Raw genomic sequence first — 18,309 nt, 5'->3', positions numbered from 1 at the left:
CCATCTTTCATGTCACCTTTTTGGATTTTAACATCAACAGTAAAAACTCCTTTTATGTCACATGATGCTAAAGCAACAGCCCATACAACAAGAGCTTAGTTCTTAATGTGGCAGGCTGGGTTTCACTCCAGTCCCTTTGCATCATGTCATCCCATCTGAATCCCAACTTTCTGACCCTATCACTATGTAATGAAAGCCAAAAATGAATATATAAAAGCATGTGCCAAAGGAGTCCTTTTAATCAAAAACCTCTCATTTTCCATGTCAATATACACTTGAAATTCCTCTCAAACAAATGCATTTTCTTGAAAACATTTTGGAATACAGACTAAATGCCAAAGAGAGGCACTTCACTAAAACTTGAATACAAGACACAAAAAGAACTATACATATTTGTTTTGACATGTACTCGAGTGACTGTGAATCATCACAGTGCGCCTTCAGAAATCAAACAGTTTGCTTTGTAGATTAACAAAATGCAAAAATACAAACACACTTGGCAAAAAACCACTGGAGAAAATAAAGCATCAAGTTTGCAAGCCAAAAGCATGAGGCCAGTGAGACAAACAACGATAACACATCCTAATTTGATTGTTTTTAATGGACAGGAGGATTTATTACAGCTGTATTGCTTGACTTGACTTACAATAACAGTCTTAGATGGTATATGTACAGTAGCTGTCTCGGAGCCGCTTATGCTGATCTGACCAAACTGTTAAACTCCAAACCATGATGTCCTAACCAGCCTGATAGGAGGTTTGGTACACTTCCTATCTAATCGAAATCTATAAAATATCCCCTACGGTTCTGTGCTTGTGTCAGCCTCTGATATGCTCTGCTATCTGCCTATACAGACAAGCTTGTTATGGAGCAGTTGGGTGCACATAAAGATCGATTAATGTGTTTATGTTCTCTTTAGTTGTCCCATCTGCTCTTTCTACGTTTAGGTGGTTCAGGGACAGCAAAGCTATCGCTTCCTCTGTCCCTCCCATCTCCACTCCCCCTGTCTCCCCCATCCCTATCACTCCTCCGATCATCTCTGTCCCTCTTGCTTCCATCTCCGTTACGACTGTCACTGTGGCGGCTGCTGCTGTGGCGATCACGGTCGCCGTGGCGGTCACGATCTCTATCTCTATCCCCGTGACGATCCCGGTCTCCGTAGCGATCCTCGCTACTGTATCGATCGTTCCTGTCGCTATGGCGGTGTTGACTGTCACCGTGACGCCCCCGGTCGTCCCCGTGTCTATCACGTGAGCTCTCTCTCTGTGACGGAGGTGCAGGTGGAGTGTAGCTCTGGAGTGAACTGGTTTGACTGGTGGGGGCCACTGAGCTCAGGGAGCCAGCACTGGTGAAACCCACCATGGACAAGGTAGCACTGTGAGACCGTTCTGAGCCATTGGCAGATTCTGTTGGCACAGAGCTCAGGCTGCCGGCACTGGTCCATCCTGAGGAGCCACTAGACTTGGCACTGAGCTTTGGGGGGCCGCTGGATGCAGCTACAAAGTGGCTCTTATATTGAGCCTAGAGGAAAAAGAGACATTATGAATGACTAACTATCTTAAACCTAAGGCATTTATTCCTTTCTAACAAAGAATGTCCAAAGTAAGCGTACACAGTAAGTTTAAGATGAACTCATCAAGATGCAACTGAACTGCTTTTCAGCTTTGATTTAAGCGGCTAAACAAAAAATACTGCATTAACCACTGAGGAGTTACAGAAATCTTTATACATAATACATGGAGGTAAGTCTAACAAAGGAGTATTAGGGCCACACTGAGGAAAAACAAATATTATTGATCATTTTGAGAAAAAAGTCGAAATACTAATTTGAGTTAAAAGTTGAATCGTGCAGATTACTGCTGTCGGTTTAAGGCAAACTGTCACGGCTGCTATACCCTCTACAAAATGCCTTGTGTAGATATAACATACATCCTCTTTATTGAACGAGGGTGGAACCATCGATAATCTTGCCTCTGTCCATTACCAGCCCTTCCATTTTGTACAAATGCACTCTTCCAAGTTTGTGTGGTTTTTCTGTTTGACCAAATGCAGCTTCTGAATCTTCTTTTCACCGTCATTCTTATCACCACACTGTGTTTATGCGCTAAAAGAGAAATCATTTCTTTCCTTGTCACTTAAGCTGAGTCTGAAGTACGATTTCAGTAACTCTGAGGATACAGCAGCCGTGGGAATTTGTCTCGAAACAACAAATGTAATCTCCACATTTTGAATTTTTTCTCTAATTCGATTTTCAACTTTTATTTTATTCTCAAAATGATCAATAATATTTTTTTTCTTAATGTGGCCCTAATACTATGTCGTAAACGTGCATTTGAAATCTCTCTAGGTAGGAATAATTATAGACCATAAAGGAGAATGGCAGAAAAATTGAATTAGTGAGTACCTGGAAGGCTTGTTTCATTGCAGACATGCGATCTCCCATTGCCCCAGTAGTTGGTTTGCTGTAGCCTTCATAGCTACTAGTGGAAGACAACAAGCTACTAGTGCTGCTACGATCCTGTAAAGAAAACAGTTATAAGTCATTATCTGTTATTATGGGCATTTTGCTAATTAATTTACAGTGTGCATTAATGATTACAATCATTAGGTTTTAACTTACAGAACTTTCAGCCCCAAGGCCGGGTCTCTCTCTGTAACCAAGACCACCTCCACCAATATTCAGTTTCTTTCCTTTGCCACCCTTGAATCGTGACTTCCTGAACCAGGGATTCTGGGGAAAAAAAACCCAAAACAATGCAAATTGAGCAAAGTTTATAAAAAAAAAATCAATTAATAAAGTGATGCATTTAGTCCAGATAAATATTATTTGTGAATCAGTGATTTATCTAACCTGCATGGCCAAGTCCATCAGTTCTTTGGAAACAGCCTGATTAGCTCCCTCCAGATTCCGCACCAGGTCCCCAGCAAATGATGTGTCTTTATTAGTGAGGAGAGTGTAGGCCACACCTTTCTCTCCAGCACGACCCGTTCTACCGATCCTGTGGGTGTGTGTGTCGATGTCTCGTGCAACGTCGTAGTTCACCACCGTACGAATTGATGGGATGTCCAGACCACGAGCTAGTAAGAGGAAAAAAGGGAGCAAGGAAATGTGTTTCTCAGCTTGAAGAAAATTAAGTTGCTACAGAAAGTGATGAAAACGTAAAGAAAAGGGAACAAGGAAACCTTAGTGTCAATCAGAACTACATCGTGTACACACCAGCTACATCAGTGGCCACCAGAACGGGCAAGTTCTTCTTCTTGAAATCACTGATGACCTTGTTCCTCTCGCTCTGGTCCATATCACCATGCAGGAGGCCCAGGCTGTAGCCCTCTTGAGTCAGGTTAGTAGCTAGCTCCTCACAGTTGGCCTTCTTGGTGACAAAAATGAGGACCGATCCTGTGGAGGTGAATTCGACCAGCCGGCGAGTCAGCCAGCCCCATTTATCAGACCCACTGACCAGCATCTCCACTACCTGAGTCACATCCTCATTGGCCTTTTTAGAGAGGATTAAAATAAAAGCAGTGTCAGGGCATTTTTTTGTTTGCATTTTAATGAAAGCCTAAAAGAAACATGTTATGTACTTTTTAATACAGAGCTTCAAAGACAAAAATGTCTTACAAAACTTTTGAGTAGACATGAAACTACGTTTTAAAAATCTAAAGTTAGGAAAAGTTGAATTCTATGTACTTCACCACCCTGTGAACATTTAAGAAGCATTAACATTAAAAGCTATATTTACCTCTCCAATGTCTCCCTGCACGACACGAATGGGATCAACCAAAATGTCTCTAGCAAGCCGCTCTATCTTCTTCCGAAATGTAGCACTAAACAGAAGAGCTGAGAAGAAATTAATGAATCAATATTAATATATAAATTCTCAGTAGTTCCAGTATTTGCATTAAAAAAAAAAAAAAGAATCATATCACTTACTCTGTCTGTCTGGGCGAACGTGGCTGGCAATGGATCTAACCTGATATTCTAAAGCAAAAAGAAAGAAAACAAAAAATGATTTCAACATACTGTAAATTAGAAAGAATAAAAGCACAACATCTTTCCTAGAGCAGTGACCATGATAACCCACCAAAGCCCATATCAAACATTCGATCAGCCTCATCAAACACCAGGTATGTTACTCTCTGCAGAGACGTGGCCTTCTTTTTAACGTGGTCTATCAGACGACCCTGTGCAAACACACACGTACAGTGAACTTAATGCTTATTTTGCAACAGTGCAGCAAATGCTTCATCTTTAACCAGGAGAAATGAAAAAAGGTTCTTACTGGAGTGCACACAACAATCTCTGCACCGTCCTGCAAAGCCTTGGCTTGCTCCCACATGCTGCCTCCTCCATATACAGCCACTGAACGCAATGAGTAGGCTTTCCCAAAGCGCTTACATTCTGCATGGATCTAGTAAATATTAACAGTTACACACCATACTGAGCCAACGCTTTTAACATTGTAATTTCAAATATACCCTTTATACTCCAACCTTCTCTTACCTGCTGACAAAGCTCTCTGGTAGGGCACACGATGACTGCGATGGGTCCTTCCCCAGGCTCCAGTTCCTTTTGGTCCATGATATGAACCAGCATTGGCCAGATAAAAGCTGCAGTTTTGCCGCTGCCCGTTTTTGCAATACCTATCATATCACGTCCTGACAGCGCAATGGGGACACCCTAAAATCAAAATTTATTCCCCATTAATAACAACTTATTAAATTTTCACCCATGTGAATATCAAAACATTAAATTACAACATACCTGACACTGAATTGGTGTGGGCTGAGTATATTCAGACTTCCGAATTTGGTGCATTAGTTGCTCATCGAAATTAAAGTGGGCAAAGCTGGTACAAGGTTTTGGAGGGGCAGCACCAGATACCTGAGAAAGAACAAAACAATGAGCAACAAATAACTTAATCTTTATTTCGCGATCCATGTTGCTAGTAATATCGGTGATAAAGAAAATAAGACTAGAAAAGAAAGCTTAAACTACATCCCTATCCCTTCTCAGGTACAAAAAATGACTTACTCGTAAGTTCAGTTTATGCCTCAACTCCAGCACCTGAGTTCCAGTCAAGCTGCTGAGTTCCTCATGCTCTTCGTAAAAGTTTTTCTCAAAGGGTGGATAATCAATCTATGAAAAATTGCAAAAAAGGCAGCAAAATGTACAATCAAATAGTTATCATATGTGAGAAATACAAAAACAACAACAACCCCCCCAAACAATTGTGTGTTTTCAGTGAGAATTATGAACTTTACCTCTGAGTGGTCAATAGGAGGGAGTGGCATGATAATTTTCTTGGTTGTAGAGGGAATTGGATTCCCATCACTGTCATAATCAATGTTTTCCTCCTCCTCTTCCTGTGTCAGCCCAGCGGTGGGATTCTCTGCCATGTAGCGGAAGTAAGCTTCCTGCAGAGATTAAATCATTTCAGGTGAAAAAGTGAGCTAGTACAGCCTTACTACAGCCTCCAGGATGAAGTGACAAATGTGACTTTCAGCTTTATAGCACAAGCTTAACATACGGGTTACAGAATACTCAACAATTTAAAAACAAGAATGAAATGCATTTAAAAATATTGATCCTATATGCAACCTGGTCAAAAAAAAAGGGAAGACATGAGGCTTTATAACATTAGAGAGGGTAGACCTCTCTGACCAGCAAAGTAGAGGATTAAAAACTTTGGAGGGCTCACTCACTTGCTCATCTTCTTCTTCAATGTCATCACGAATACCCCTGAAATGACAAGCGGAGAAAAAAAAACTTCCCTGCGGCTCGTTCGTACACCAAAGACAGCCCACATCCCACTATGAGTACGATCAATCTGCTTACCTCACAATATCTTTCTTTTTTTTTTATTTAGCAAAGGTACTGTTGGATTTTTATTTTTATTTACATTTTTTTCTTGGAGAAATTTGAATGATAAGGTTTGAGTAAAGTTTAACAGCTTTTGGCAACTTAAGCCACATTTAAAATTAAATGAAATTTTGATCCAATTGTGGGCAATTTCTTTTTTCCTGTTGAAATTATTTTATTTAATGCCTAACACCTAAATTAAGCATAAAAACAAGCAAATATAGAGTCTTACTTGGCTGACTTTTTCTCCTTCTCCTTTTCCTCTAGTTTCTTCATGTCTTTAGCTGCTTGGTTCTGAAAAATAAAAATAAAATAAATCTGTTAAAGGCAGAATTTAGTTTAGTTTGTGTCTCTGCTTATCTGTAAAATCTACTCACCTCAACTTCGGCCATGAAAGCATCCAAAGGGTCATCTTCGCTGTCTGAGCCACCACCTGACTGCATCTGTTGCCGTGTGGGTGAGTTTTCAGCTGGGATGTAAGGCAGATCCATGTTACTGCTGGACTCCTCTTCATCATCTTCAAAATATCTAATTGAAAAGAGGACATATGCAGCTTATACATTTACTCACAATCCCAGTATGTGCTCCTATCAAGGGCTGAAATTAATATTTCTATTACTGTACATATGTGAGATATGTAATACTCACGCATTTTCCTCATCAAAATTAGCTCTTTTGGTCCCTATTTTGTAGAATGATGGGAGCTGCTGGTTCTTCCCATATCCACCACTTCCAGATCCTGGGCCTCCAAATGATGTGTGTGATTGATGAGGAAGGCGAGGCTCTTCTTTTTTTCCTGCGAGTGAAAACCCCCCAAAGCCAAAACCTCGCTTCACACCAGGACCACCTTTGTTCCAGTTCATGGCTGTTCTGAAAAGAATTTAAAAAAAGAGCTCTTAGAGAAGTCTCTAAAATCTTAAACCAGCCCTGTTACACTTCCCAATTTAAAGTTAAAAAATAGTTCTTCTTTCAGTTCTTCTTTCTCCTTTGTCACACCAACCCTGCTTCACTACATCCACCAACCTCTGTGATCCTCCTCTCTTCCTCCTTACAGGCAGCTCAGTTTTTAAAAACCATCTCAAACTTGCCTCTTTAGTGTTGCTGGCCTGAGCTGTTCGTCTGATGTACTCACTTCTAATTTTGTCCATCCCAACTAAAACCTGATCATGTTCAACTCAGCTCAGGCTCCTGTCTCCACCCTGTCTCCACTGTCCGTTGCTTTGGATGGTTGACCCCAGGTATTTAAACTCATCCACCTTGACTACCTTTCACTGTTACACCTGTCTCCCTCTAATTTGTGCACATGTAATCTGTCTTGGTTATACTGCCCTCCATTCCTATTCTCTCCAGACCATAAATCTCACCAGTTCGCTTCCTCCAGCTCACTATTCTCACTACAAATCACAACGTCATCTACGAACACCATAATCCACGAAGACTCCAACCTGACCTCATCTTTCAATGTGTTCACCTCCACTGCAAACAATAAGGGGCTCAGAGCCGATCCTTGATGTAATCCTACCCCCACAGTGAACCCATCTGTCACACCTACTTCATACCTCACCACTGTCTGTCCTCACACATGTCCTGCACCACGCTTACATGCTTCTCTCCCAGTCCCCACTGCCTCATGCAATAACACAGTTCCTCTCTTAGAATCCTATCATACACTTTTTCTTGATTCAGAAAGACAAAGTGCAGCTCCATCTGACCTTTTCTATACTTCGTGGCTCTTTATTAAAGGTGCCCTCAGCACAATCTGACTCAGCATTATGGACACCTCTCTCTTTAGTCGGTCACATGGTCAATAGCGTCCACTTCTAACAAGGGCATTTCGGTGGATAATGACGAGTTTACTAACAAATAATACGGATTGTAAGTACATTACATCCCCTACTGCGGAAAGCAACTTTAGCTGAACAACACATGCGCAGACGAGCATCTACGACTATTCACGTCAATACGACTACTATGATAAATACACAAAATTCATGAAACGCCTTTATTGATATCTATAACGGTACTACAGAAACTGCTGTCTATTGGCGGTATGCATATTTGTTAACAAGCAACAGCAAAGCATCGACGTTACGGTTCCTAAAGCTTACCGCATACGCTAAATACGAAGATAAAAGTAAACACAATACATTTTGATTGCCCTGCTAGCTTCGAGAGGTTGTTTGCGTCGTAGCAGTTGGACAATAACAGCACTTGGACATGATTTATCTGCACCAAATGTTAGCGTTAGCTCAAGGCCGCAGTAAGGCCGAGGAGGTGTGCGACGTTAGGATCGAAACTTTGCCGTGAACGAGGCCCTTTCACACCCAAGCGCAGCACAGAGCTTCATTTTTTTTTCATTAGCCGAAAGCATCGATCCTTTGTAGTGCTAAACGGTAGGGAGTATTTATTTACCTGTTTCTTTTTCCAATAAAAGCGCCTCTGTTTTCACTAGTCCCCCACGGTGCTTGCGTCAACCGTGTGCGCGAGGTTTCTTTTTGCGCATTTCGTCATTCGCTGGCGACACGGCGCGCAACCCATAAAGCTTAGTAGAGAGCTATCAAAAACATCCTGCCGGAGAGGATGGTGCGCCAAATAAGTTAGTCTAAGACGGTATCACATCAACAAGGCATTTCTGCTCCGAGCATTATACGGGTGAGTTATCGAGGTGTTAAAATAATGGCGTTTCTGACTAAAACAGGTTGATGTCGCCGTTTTAGCTAACTATGCCACCCTGTGTCCTCCATCATAGCAACATTAGCGAGTACCCCCCCCCCCCCCCAATAATAACAATAATATTATTGTGGTACTAGTGAATGATTTCTTTATTTTCTTTCGCTTTATTCACGCTTCTCCTTCTTCTCCTTTTTTGTTGTTGCTGACAGTCGCTCAGCAAATCTGTTTGCGTAGCCATCATCAATACTGAAACGTAAACTCCGACCGCTTCTAAGCTTAAAATGACAAGAAAAGAGATGTCATGCGTCAAACCAATAGTTACTTCTACAGGTCATTTAGCTGGTTGTTTTATTTTTCTATACAAGGTTTAGTAAGCGCTTTAATGAACTGCGATAACTTGTAAGCGAAATGAAAACGAGGAAAGACTGGTTTTGCTTGTTTGGCGACGTACCAAAGCATTAGACATGTTATTGTCTACAACTTGTGTTAAATTTCACATTTATTCTGTGAAATAATTGTAATATGTATTGATTATATTTAATTTAATTAACCACTACTACAGCTGAGTGAGGCTAGACCGCTACATACATTTTTTTTTCTTTCTTTCTTGTTTCCACAGTTATTCCCTTTATCTGTTTTCGGCATCAAATGTAACACACTTGAGAGGATCGATGTCTTTTCTTGTAAGTATTTGGTCAAATTCTTCTAAATTCTTGTATTGTCTTGCAGGGCTGGTATCATGAGGATTGATTCTTAAGCCAGACCATGCCTTATGTCTAATTGTATGCTTTTATTCATTATGCCCACTGAAGATTGCCACTGTACCAAGAGAAGGATTAATCCCTTTAAGGGATTCATCATTAGTGTATTCATGTTTCTAAAGTTAACACATCAAAGAAACACTTTGCCTTTCGATCCAGCACTGCTTATAGATATACAAGACTGGACACAATTGCTAAATGTGTTTGAAACAGAGCTTTGCACAACTTTCTCTTGCACAATATTAAAGAAACTTCTACAGCTGCACCTTACTAAATTAACCAACTTTATTCAGCAACATTAAATGTGCCTATATTTATGTGTAACCTTTCCTTATTCTTGCTTGCATTTCTCTCCTTTTTTCCATTAACTCTCTGTGTATGTCAGCGTTGGGTATCTGAGAAATTGAGTGTGGAGAGCCTGCGGGATTTGGAGTTGTTTGGAGGTGAGACTCAAAGCCAAATTTATTTTTAACCATAGGGTTCACCTTTCACAAACCACTGACCATTCAACAGCACCAACAGAAAACAACTTTCAGTTTTCACTGAAGCTTTGCTCCAGTTGAGTATTTACTTTGCTGTGAATTTCACAATTATGAAAGCTTTCCATCCCCTAATCATCTGTCAGCAGCGTTCTTAACTTATTGTTTCATTTTACAAGGGAACATTATCACAGGATGGCACTCACAACTGATGTCATGTGGGCTTGCCACGCTTCTTCTGAAGTTGTATTTGGTATTAAAAGTTCTTATTTTTGACTATTAAATATTTTATTTCACAAGTAATTAAATGCGACTTTATCCTTTTAATGAATTAAGTTGCAGCTGACCACATGTACTGTACACCATTAACATAAATGGTCATTAAAAATGGGATACACAGTAGATACATATGTGAAACAATGCAGATCATTTAAAGATGTGGTTACAAACAAAGATAAAACATACCTAAAAGAAAAAAAAATAGTGCAGTCCTAGGAATGTCTAAGAGGCAGAACTCTCAGAGTCCCACGCCTCTAGTAGAGGACCCGAGTTTGAGGAGCACATACCATGCCTCGGGGGTGAGAGGGAGATTTATTTATTTAAATAGGAAGAGGGTACAATAGTATTAAAACAAGGATGGGAATTAAAATGCTTTTGTCTTGATTATTTTGGTTCCCTTAGATTCCTGATCTGGGGGAAAAAATAAAAAAATTCACGAGGTTTCAGCATTGGTGCAACTCTGAGTGTGAAAACAGGGTGGAAATAAAGCAAAAAAACAACAAGGAAAAAACAAGAAAGGCATGCATGTGACTGAACTGTGCAAAAGGTCCACAGCCATTAGTTTGGTGTAATTGTTTTGCAGTGCTCAGCTGACAGAAAAGTATGCAAGCATTGATAAAAACTGATCTGAGGTCTGAGACATAGAGTTAAGGTAAATGGACAATCTGCAGCTATTTCTTAGTCCCCACCTTCAGTGACTGCAGTTCATGCATTAATTCATTAATGACTGCACCTTAAGGCTACAAGAAACTCTTTAGTGAGGTGTAGAGGGACTGTTGCAATGAGGGTGCTCCAGGTTTTGCAGGGTTCACAGCGCTACAATGTCACATACATAATTTAATGTAATTGGTTACTGAAGAAACATCCATATTGTTGTAAAGCCTACATAGTATGGTGTCTCAGTTAATTGGGCTCCAAGGAGTCTAGTGTTAAACTCATTACACAGCCTTAGCAAGGGATGTCTGTGTCTCTCACTTTGTCTTACTTCTTCCCAGCTGACAAGTCATTTAACTCTGAGCAGCTTATTTAAGGTTAGATTTGGAATAGTTCCACGTGCATACAAGGAACATTTATGCAACTTAAAAAAAATAAAAATAAATAAATCTTGATATTGGCAACAGAGTTGCTTTGCTAATGTGTTTAGAGTTGTAATGATTTGCTAACTCTTGTTTCTGATATTCTATATAGTTTTTACCCCTCAGCCATAAAGGGCTGATGGGGTATTGTTGTCACCCTGCCAGGTGGGTGATGTCGACACATTTTGTAAATGCAATAACTGAAGAACAAAGCGACGTACAATTTTCAAATTGACACCATATGTATAGCTACCAAAAAATCTTGAAGAAGTTCATATCTGTGTGACCTAGACCTTAAGGTCAGAGGTCAAGTTTTCTGAAAATCCTGTGAATGCAAAGCTCATCTTTGGGCTGTCAGACTCCTCAATAATTAGTATTATAATTGTGATATTCTTGTTATTTTTGTCAAGTGTTTGTTTTTAATAAGAAGTTGTACAGTATTTGTCTCATTTTCATTTCAATGCATGCAGATCATTGCTCAGAGCTGCATTTGGATCAAGTATTTAATTTCTGTTTTGGCTGTGTTCATGATGGTTAAAATAACATCTGGGAAGAGCCTGATGGGTTTAGTGAGATTGTTTTGTTTTATTTTTTAAATTTGTGTTTTTTAAGAACGAATGAAGCCTTTAAAACAGATAATTCTGTGTGGGTGGTCACCAAGGACAAAGATGCTGAATTAGACAAATCATGTGAAACCAGCAAAGCTCATTTATCAAATTTTGGGTCATGCAGCAAACCCTTACTTCCAGAGGCTGTGTTAACCAGTTCAAAAGCTTCTCTAAACACAGATCCTTCTCTTGTTTTGTTTGTGTACATGTTTTTATGTCATTGATGTGGTTTTTCTACCCCAGAGCAAGCTCAGGGAGTCTCTCGCAGGAAAGTAAGTGTGGTACTCCTGCCACTGCATCACCCGATGTGCCTTTTGTGTATGTGCGTGCATGCATGTATATGTATGTGCGCACACAGAATAAGCAGAATCCACTACCCCCTCAAGGCTTTGCACATTTATATATGCATGACTTTGCAGTTCATGACACACACTGTACATGCTTGTAGCATAGAAAGCCCTTTTCACCTCACTCACAAGGGCTTCTGTTTTGTGGTTTATAGACAAGCATACCTACAGCTTATTTGAAATAGTCTGTCCTTTGGTGTGCTGCTGTTTACATGTTGGCCTTCAGGCAGCTGCTGTTTTGGATTTTGTTGGGTTTTTGTAGCCGTACTAAAAGTCTTGAGTAACATTAAAAAGATATTGTATGTTTTCACACTTCCTGTGTGAGGTGACGGCCCCTATGTTGAGTTGGTGGTGAGCTGAAAGTGTCACACTTTGATGTCTGCGACCGTGTGTCCCTGCAGTTTGTTAATGGATGGAGTTCCATGTGTTGAGCTTTTGCAATGCATGGTAACCCTTTCTAAATCTGATCACAGTGGCAGCGTCTAGTGTACCCCATGTGATTAGATGACATTTGCCGACACTCCCTTAAGCGATGGCTACCAAAGCATGTTTGACTTTGCTGTCATGCCAGTTTTAATGTGTATTTAATTTAAACTACATAAAGATAATTTCTTGTGGCTTGGTTTACACAAGAAACAACTCTTAGTTTTATCTGTGAGGATATTTTCGGAGTTGTGTGTTCCTGATCTTGATCTTGAAGCCATCTCCAGCCTGTAAGAGTCAATTATGATCAAAGAAGGGTGCTGTTCTAATTTTGCCTGTCTCTTACTGCTGGTCACCATGGAGACAGTCCAAATATTCATACATCTTGCTGCCATTTGCCTCCACAGCTTGACTGCAGTCTGTCCATTTCCATCATTTTAACAGAAGTAAACTGATGGAATTCAGGAGTCCTCACTTTCAAAAATATAAGCTGTTCTCTACATGTTATGTAAAAGGTTTTAAGCTTAACTTCTGTTTTTGTTATTGGAGAATTAGTTCATAGCATAGATGGTTTAAAAGATGGCACAGTTACCATGAAGTCTCGTTCCGAGGCTTTGAAATGAGCATTTACACTATTAGCGTCTTGGTTGCAAAACAAACAAACAAACAAACAAAAAAATGCAATCAGATGTAATGGAGAGGGGCAGATCTGACTTTGAAACTGCTTGCTTATCGGTTCGTGACTTGTAATTGACAAGTTATTAGCACACGAGCGTTCACACATGGCTTTCAGATAGGGCAGGGGTGTCAAACTCAAATACACAGTGGGCCAAAATTCAAAACTGGAACAAAGTCGCGGGCTAACGTTAATATTTATTGGAAAAAAAATCTTCCTCCAGATATAAGAATGAATCTTTTCTTATGGACTCAAATAAGTTTTGCTGGAAAGCTGAATATGGAACAAGCAAAGCTTAATACTAAACAATATATATATAAGCTGTATAATACCAGTAGGCCATCTCTAATAGTATTTTGGTATGGCTTCGTGGGCCAAATGTAATTAGGCTGCGGGCCAAATTTGGCCCGCGGGCCAGAGTTTGACACCTATGAGATAGGGATTAAGACCCTTCACAATTGGCCTGGAAGCTACATCCATGTTTTTACACTGTGTTGTTCAGAGGAGTAACCATATACAACTGATGCACTGTAATTCTCTGGAGCAATTAAAATTGCGTATATGTCCTTAGGAATTATTGAGGTATTCTGATTAAGTGGAGCTCTGGTCATTATTTTAATGATTAGACTTATAGTTTGCCCAGTTTGTGTTGCTAATTTTCTCTAATTCCACTAGTGCTGTGGGTCATGCTAACATAGTCTCCTCTCTAGTGATCTTCTAACAGCTATCACACATAAGACTAAGTCTCCAGCTGTCACTCACAAACCCTTTTGGTTCAGTGCTATGACCACTGAGGTTCATGCCAGAACTGATCTTCGTTCACTGTTTCCTTTTCTCCTCCAGGCCAATGAGGACAGTCAGGAGAGTCTGACCTCGTTCCCTCGTCGAGACACTATGGGCAGTTTCCTTCCTGACAGCAGCTCTTATGAGCTCCTTGCTGTTATTGGTAAGTAAAATCAAAGACATGCCTCAACTTAATTCAGTTTTTGTTGGCAGTAACAGATTTGTTTTGCCTGCACTGGCTAAAGAACAGTTTCTTGTGATGTTTTTTTTTTTTCTTCATAAAACTAGATCACCTAGGGTTTTTCCTGACTCCTAATGCACCTTTTAAGCACAGCTGGCCTCCATATAGTTAAGGTAGTAGCTTTGGGTGACCTTCATTAATGTCGTTCTTGTTATTTCTGGACATTTGTTAAACAAAATGTATTGATGCTTGAGTAAAGAACACTCAACTTAAAAATAGTTATATATAAACAAGTGGTCAAAGGAACAATAAGCTTTTTCTATAGCAATAAGTCTATCAACTGTTCATTTAAAATTTTTATCACTGCTCTTTTTTTCAGTATTGATCAGAATTTAATCAAATGTACACACACCGTGGTCACCTTCCTGTGAATTATGATAGCTCATGAGCTGGATCTGCTACTATATCAGTAGTTTAGAGTCCTGGTGGTTTTTCCTTCCTTTTAAACTAAAGATGAATGTAATGAATTGTTTTAAGTGTAGCTAAATGTGTTGTTTTGGTTTTTTTACTATTAAAGGTAGTATTTGGATTGTAAATAAAAAGTATTGTTAAGTTGTGTGTGTTTAGCATTTAACAACATACAACAACATAAATATTCAAACAAACAGAACTGGAGGATGACTTTGTCTCAGTGATTTGAATATTGTCTTGTAGGTCGGGGCTTGGACAATTTAATGAGTGTTAACCTGGCTCGATATAGACCCACTGGGGAGCATGTGGCCATCCGACGGATTGACTTGGAGTCATGTACTAATGACATGGTTACCTACCTGCAGGTTTGAATCGCTCAATGCCTTCAGTGTGCATGACTTGACTCTTATGTCACCCTCCTCCCCATATTTCATTTTAGTGCTTTATTGAGAATTTATCTGTTTGCCAGCCTCGTAGTCTATTGCATTTTATGTAATCTTCTCCTCCCCATCTTTCGCTCTGACATAATAAGATGTAGTTTCCTTTCTGTCTCACAGGGTGAACTACATGTGTCAAAGTTGTTTCACCACCCCAGTATTCTACCATACAAGAGCGTCTTTATAGCTGAAAATGAATTATGGGTCATCACACCTTTCATGGCTTATGGTAAGAAATCCAATTTCTTACCTTATTGCTGTTTCTCATACGTTATGCAACTAAATTTATGTTAACAATTCATGAAGCGGCCTCTACTAATGTCGGAGAGCTTTCTAATCACGATCATCTGTTTTTGAATCTTGCAGGGTCAGCCAGAGATCTCATCTGCACACATTTTACAGATGGTATGAGTGAGCTGACTATAGCATACATTTTGCTAGGCATGCTCAAAGCTCTTGAATACATCCATCATATGGGATATGTGCACCGGTAAGAGAAGCATGTGGTTTAATGTATATTACCCTGTCATTAAAATACAATCATTCACACCTGATACGATATTGATTATCTTAAATGTTTTGGTTATGCAGGAGTGTGAAGGCCAGCCACGTTTTGATCTCTGCAGATGGACAAGTGTGCATGTCAGGTCTGCGGAGCATCTTTAGCCTCATTCGACATGGCCAAAGGGCCAAAGTGGTCCACGACTTCCCCCAGTATAGCGTTAACGTGCTGCCGTGGCTTAGTCCCGAAGTGCTGCAACAGGTACTACATTTTTCAACACTGTGAATTCTGTTCTGCGGTCAATGTTAGAGGCTGCAGAACTATAGTTTTCATGCTACATGCACAACGAAAATGAGAAGAGGGGTACAGATGAAACTGACAGTTTCTATTTGATTTTTTTTTTTTTTTTTTGAAGAATCTCCAGGGCTATGACTCTCGATCAGACATCTACAGCCTCGGGATCACAGCCTGTGAACTAGCCAATGGACACGTTCCCTTCAAAGACATGCCAGCTACACAGGTAAGCAGAGATGTGTCAACGGCCTAAATAGTCTCCTATGTTACATTTTGACTGTAGAAAGTAATTTAATGGTAAACAACAATATTGGTGTTATTTTCATTTTGATCTAAACTGAAGATTAGGGGCAAAGCTGAACACTAAAACCACAAACTCTTAAGGTGTGCAAGAAGGTCATTGGGTTAAACTAATACTAGCTCATTTCCACAGATGCTACTGGAGAAGCTAAACGGGACAGTGCCATGCTTGCTGGATACCACAACTATACCACCAGAGGAGCTGTCCATGAAGCCTTCCCGTTCTGGTGCTGACTCTGGGATCTGTGAGGGTCCAGGACCGGGAGGAGTCCGAAACTCCAACGGTGAACCCTCGTCATCGTCAGGAGGACACCCATACAACCGGACGTTCTCCCCACAGTTCCACGCCTTTGTTGAGCTGTGTCTACAGCGAGACCCAGAAAAAAGGTTGGGGAAACTCTCCCTGCATATTTAAAGTATATATGCGATAAATGCACTGCAACTGCTTTTAGGAATGTGTTATGACTGGGACACTAACTGTTTTCCCAATTGCATTTCTTCAGACCATCTGCAACCAGTCTTGTTGGCCATCCCTTCTTCAAACAGGTGTGCAAGATATCGAATTAATTATAACATTTTCACTTGTGTACATGTATCAGTATATAGTATTTAAAGTGTTAGACAATTGTGGGAGAGTTAGAACATTTAAATTTGGTAAATAAGATATGAATTGGTCGTGTTTCAGTTTGTTCTCTAAATCTTTTTGTTTTCTTAGATCAAACGGCGACCTTCAGAGGCCCTACCTGAGCTGTTGCGGCCCGTGTCGCCTATCACCAGCTTTGAAAGCTCCCAGCCTCAGGACTCACCTTCTGGACTTGCCAGTCTGGAGTCCGGTCTCAGCCACCTGGAAGTAGATGACTGGGACTTCTGACAGTGGAGGATTTGGCGGGAAGATGTTCATATGAGAAACTCTCTGAGCAGATGGGACAAGATTCGTTTTTGTTATGGCCCCTATGTATATAATACTAAAAGGAGTGGCTGTTCTCAGACCCAGGTTACAAACCAGCAGCCATCCTGCCTCTTTTGACATCTCTCACGCTTTTGTTCTTTAGATATGCACAAACTCTTGCACTGCACTGATTGCCTATTTGTCTCTCTCTCACACACACACACCTACACCTGTTTACAGATTGTACTCTTACATTACAAGCCCCCTGGAGCTAAAACAAAACAGGACTCTCACTTCCTCATGCTAGTGTTGAGGTCAGAGAGTCTGTGTTTGTAGCCTAAAGAGTCTCACAAAACAAACTGGTTTGAAGCTGCTACTAAATATTCAGAGGGGACACTCTACCTCGTGTGAGAACAGGGCTGCTTGATGCGGCCCATATGCTCAGTGAGGCCATAATGGCGCACAGCAGTCCTCACAGCTGACTCAGTTAGTCTTCTGCACCAGATGGAAGGTTTTGCGTTTACCCGGAGGGTCAATTAAATTAACAGCATGTAAACCCATTTCTTAGCTCTACTTGTGTTACAGTGTAAACTACATTTCATGTTTCAGGCAACTGTTCTGTTGCACAGAGGTTAAGATTAACGTGTTAGTTTAACCATCAAAGCATAGACGTATGTATTTGCTTGAACTTACTCTGGGTATTAACTCATGTCAAAAATGAATGTTTTATTGGTGCTTGTTTTGTCTGCATGTATATTTGAAAGTGAGGGCAAAGCAATGTGTTGCAAAACTCAAACTGGACTTTTAACAATAAACGTGGTTGACGTTAATTTTTTATTTTGATGGCACCACACAGTGAGGCTGTAAACCTTGTTTAAAAAATGTTTTATTTCAATTTTACACAGACAAACACGTAAGGGGAGGCTGGAAATGTTTGGATTTTGCTAATTGTCTTCATCGGATGGTGGTTGGTCTGTCATGGCATTGTGCTTCTCCAGCTTAGCCATCAACTCTGAGAGGGGAAAAAGGTCAAATAAAACATGATTAATGGGTATTATTAAGTTGCACTGATTACAATACTATCTTACAACCTTGATTATACTTATTGCGGTCAAAGACAGCTGGAAACCTGGTGGCCGAGTAATCATTGCTGTTATACTTTGAAGCCCGTCGCATGCATAGTTGACACATTTTTATGTAAATTCTCCACACCCGAGTGTGCAGTGACAAAAAGTAGGCAAACACACATCTGCATGGACTCCTTCACTCA

General features: G+C 40.3%; 3 protein-coding genes across 8 annotated transcripts in view; 1 reads left to right on the top strand and 2 right to left on the bottom strand.

Moving 5' to 3' along the window:
• Positions 1-221: 221 nt before the first annotated feature.
• Positions 222-8,350, bottom strand: ddx42 (DEAD (Asp-Glu-Ala-Asp) box helicase 42). Of its 3 annotated transcripts, none has more exons than XM_085454866.1 (18): positions 8,273-8,350; positions 6,509-6,730; positions 6,238-6,388; positions 6,093-6,154; positions 5,704-5,740; positions 5,263-5,415; positions 5,033-5,137; positions 4,763-4,882; positions 4,502-4,678; positions 4,281-4,409; positions 4,083-4,182; positions 3,932-3,979; positions 3,741-3,838; positions 3,218-3,494; positions 2,852-3,078; positions 2,621-2,731; positions 2,405-2,518; positions 222-1,521 (listed from the first exon to the last, which is right to left on the bottom strand). In XM_085454866.1, the coding sequence occupies exons 2-18, from the start codon at positions 6,721-6,723 to the stop codon at positions 916-918; spliced, it is 2,730 nt and encodes a 909-aa protein (XP_085310992.1). In that variant the 5' UTR covers positions 6,724-6,730; positions 8,273-8,350; the 3' UTR covers positions 222-915. The 3 variants fall into 3 exon arrangements, with proteins under 3 accessions (XP_085310992.1, XP_085310993.1, XP_085310994.1); XM_085454867.1 differs by having other exon boundaries at positions 6,509-6,725; positions 8,273-8,339; XM_085454868.1 differs by lacking the exons at positions 5,704-5,740; positions 6,238-6,388; positions 6,509-6,730; positions 8,273-8,350 and having other exon boundaries at positions 6,093-6,152.
• A 23-nt stretch (positions 8,351-8,373) lies between these two features.
• strada (STE20 related adaptor alpha) lies at positions 8,374-17,907 on the top strand. 3 transcript variants are annotated; one of them, XM_085454874.1, is made up of 13 exons: positions 8,374-8,512; positions 9,153-9,216; positions 9,680-9,737; positions 11,980-12,008; positions 14,026-14,128; positions 14,861-14,982; positions 15,175-15,283; positions 15,421-15,544; positions 15,646-15,817; positions 15,972-16,076; positions 16,284-16,537; positions 16,654-16,696; positions 16,866-17,907. In XM_085454874.1, the coding sequence occupies exons 2-13, from the start codon at positions 9,205-9,207 to the stop codon at positions 17,019-17,021; spliced, it is 1,287 nt and encodes a 428-aa protein (XP_085311000.1). In that variant the 5' UTR covers positions 8,374-8,512; positions 9,153-9,204; the 3' UTR covers positions 17,022-17,907. The 3 variants fall into 3 exon arrangements, with proteins under 3 accessions (XP_085311000.1, XP_085311001.1, XP_085311002.1); XM_085454875.1 differs by lacking the exons at positions 9,680-9,737; positions 11,980-12,008 and having other exon boundaries at positions 8,375-8,512; XM_085454876.1 differs by lacking the exons at positions 8,374-8,512; positions 9,153-9,216; positions 11,980-12,008.
• rnf113a (ring finger protein 113A) overlaps positions 17,908-18,309 on the bottom strand; it is a 4,591-nt gene continuing 4,189 nt past the window's right edge. For both annotated transcript variants that reach the window (XM_085454877.1, XM_085454878.1), the window contains exon 10: positions 17,908-18,051. In XM_085454877.1, coding sequence (XP_085311003.1) covers positions 17,984-18,051 — 68 coding nt within the window. In that variant the 3' untranslated portion in view covers positions 17,908-17,983. The remainder of the gene's footprint in view (positions 18,052-18,309) is intronic.

The sequence above is a fragment of the Copadichromis virginalis genome, linkage group LG4 (genome assembly GCF_057382275.1).
Source record: "Copadichromis virginalis isolate Kocher_CV1m ecotype Utaka linkage group LG4, C_Virginalis_male_GT1.1, whole genome shotgun sequence".
NCBI lineage: Eukaryota > Metazoa > Chordata > Actinopteri > Cichliformes > Cichlidae > Copadichromis > Copadichromis virginalis.
The sequence above is the reverse complement of the archived record's forward strand: the minus strand, read 5'-3'. Positions and strand labels throughout refer to the sequence as shown.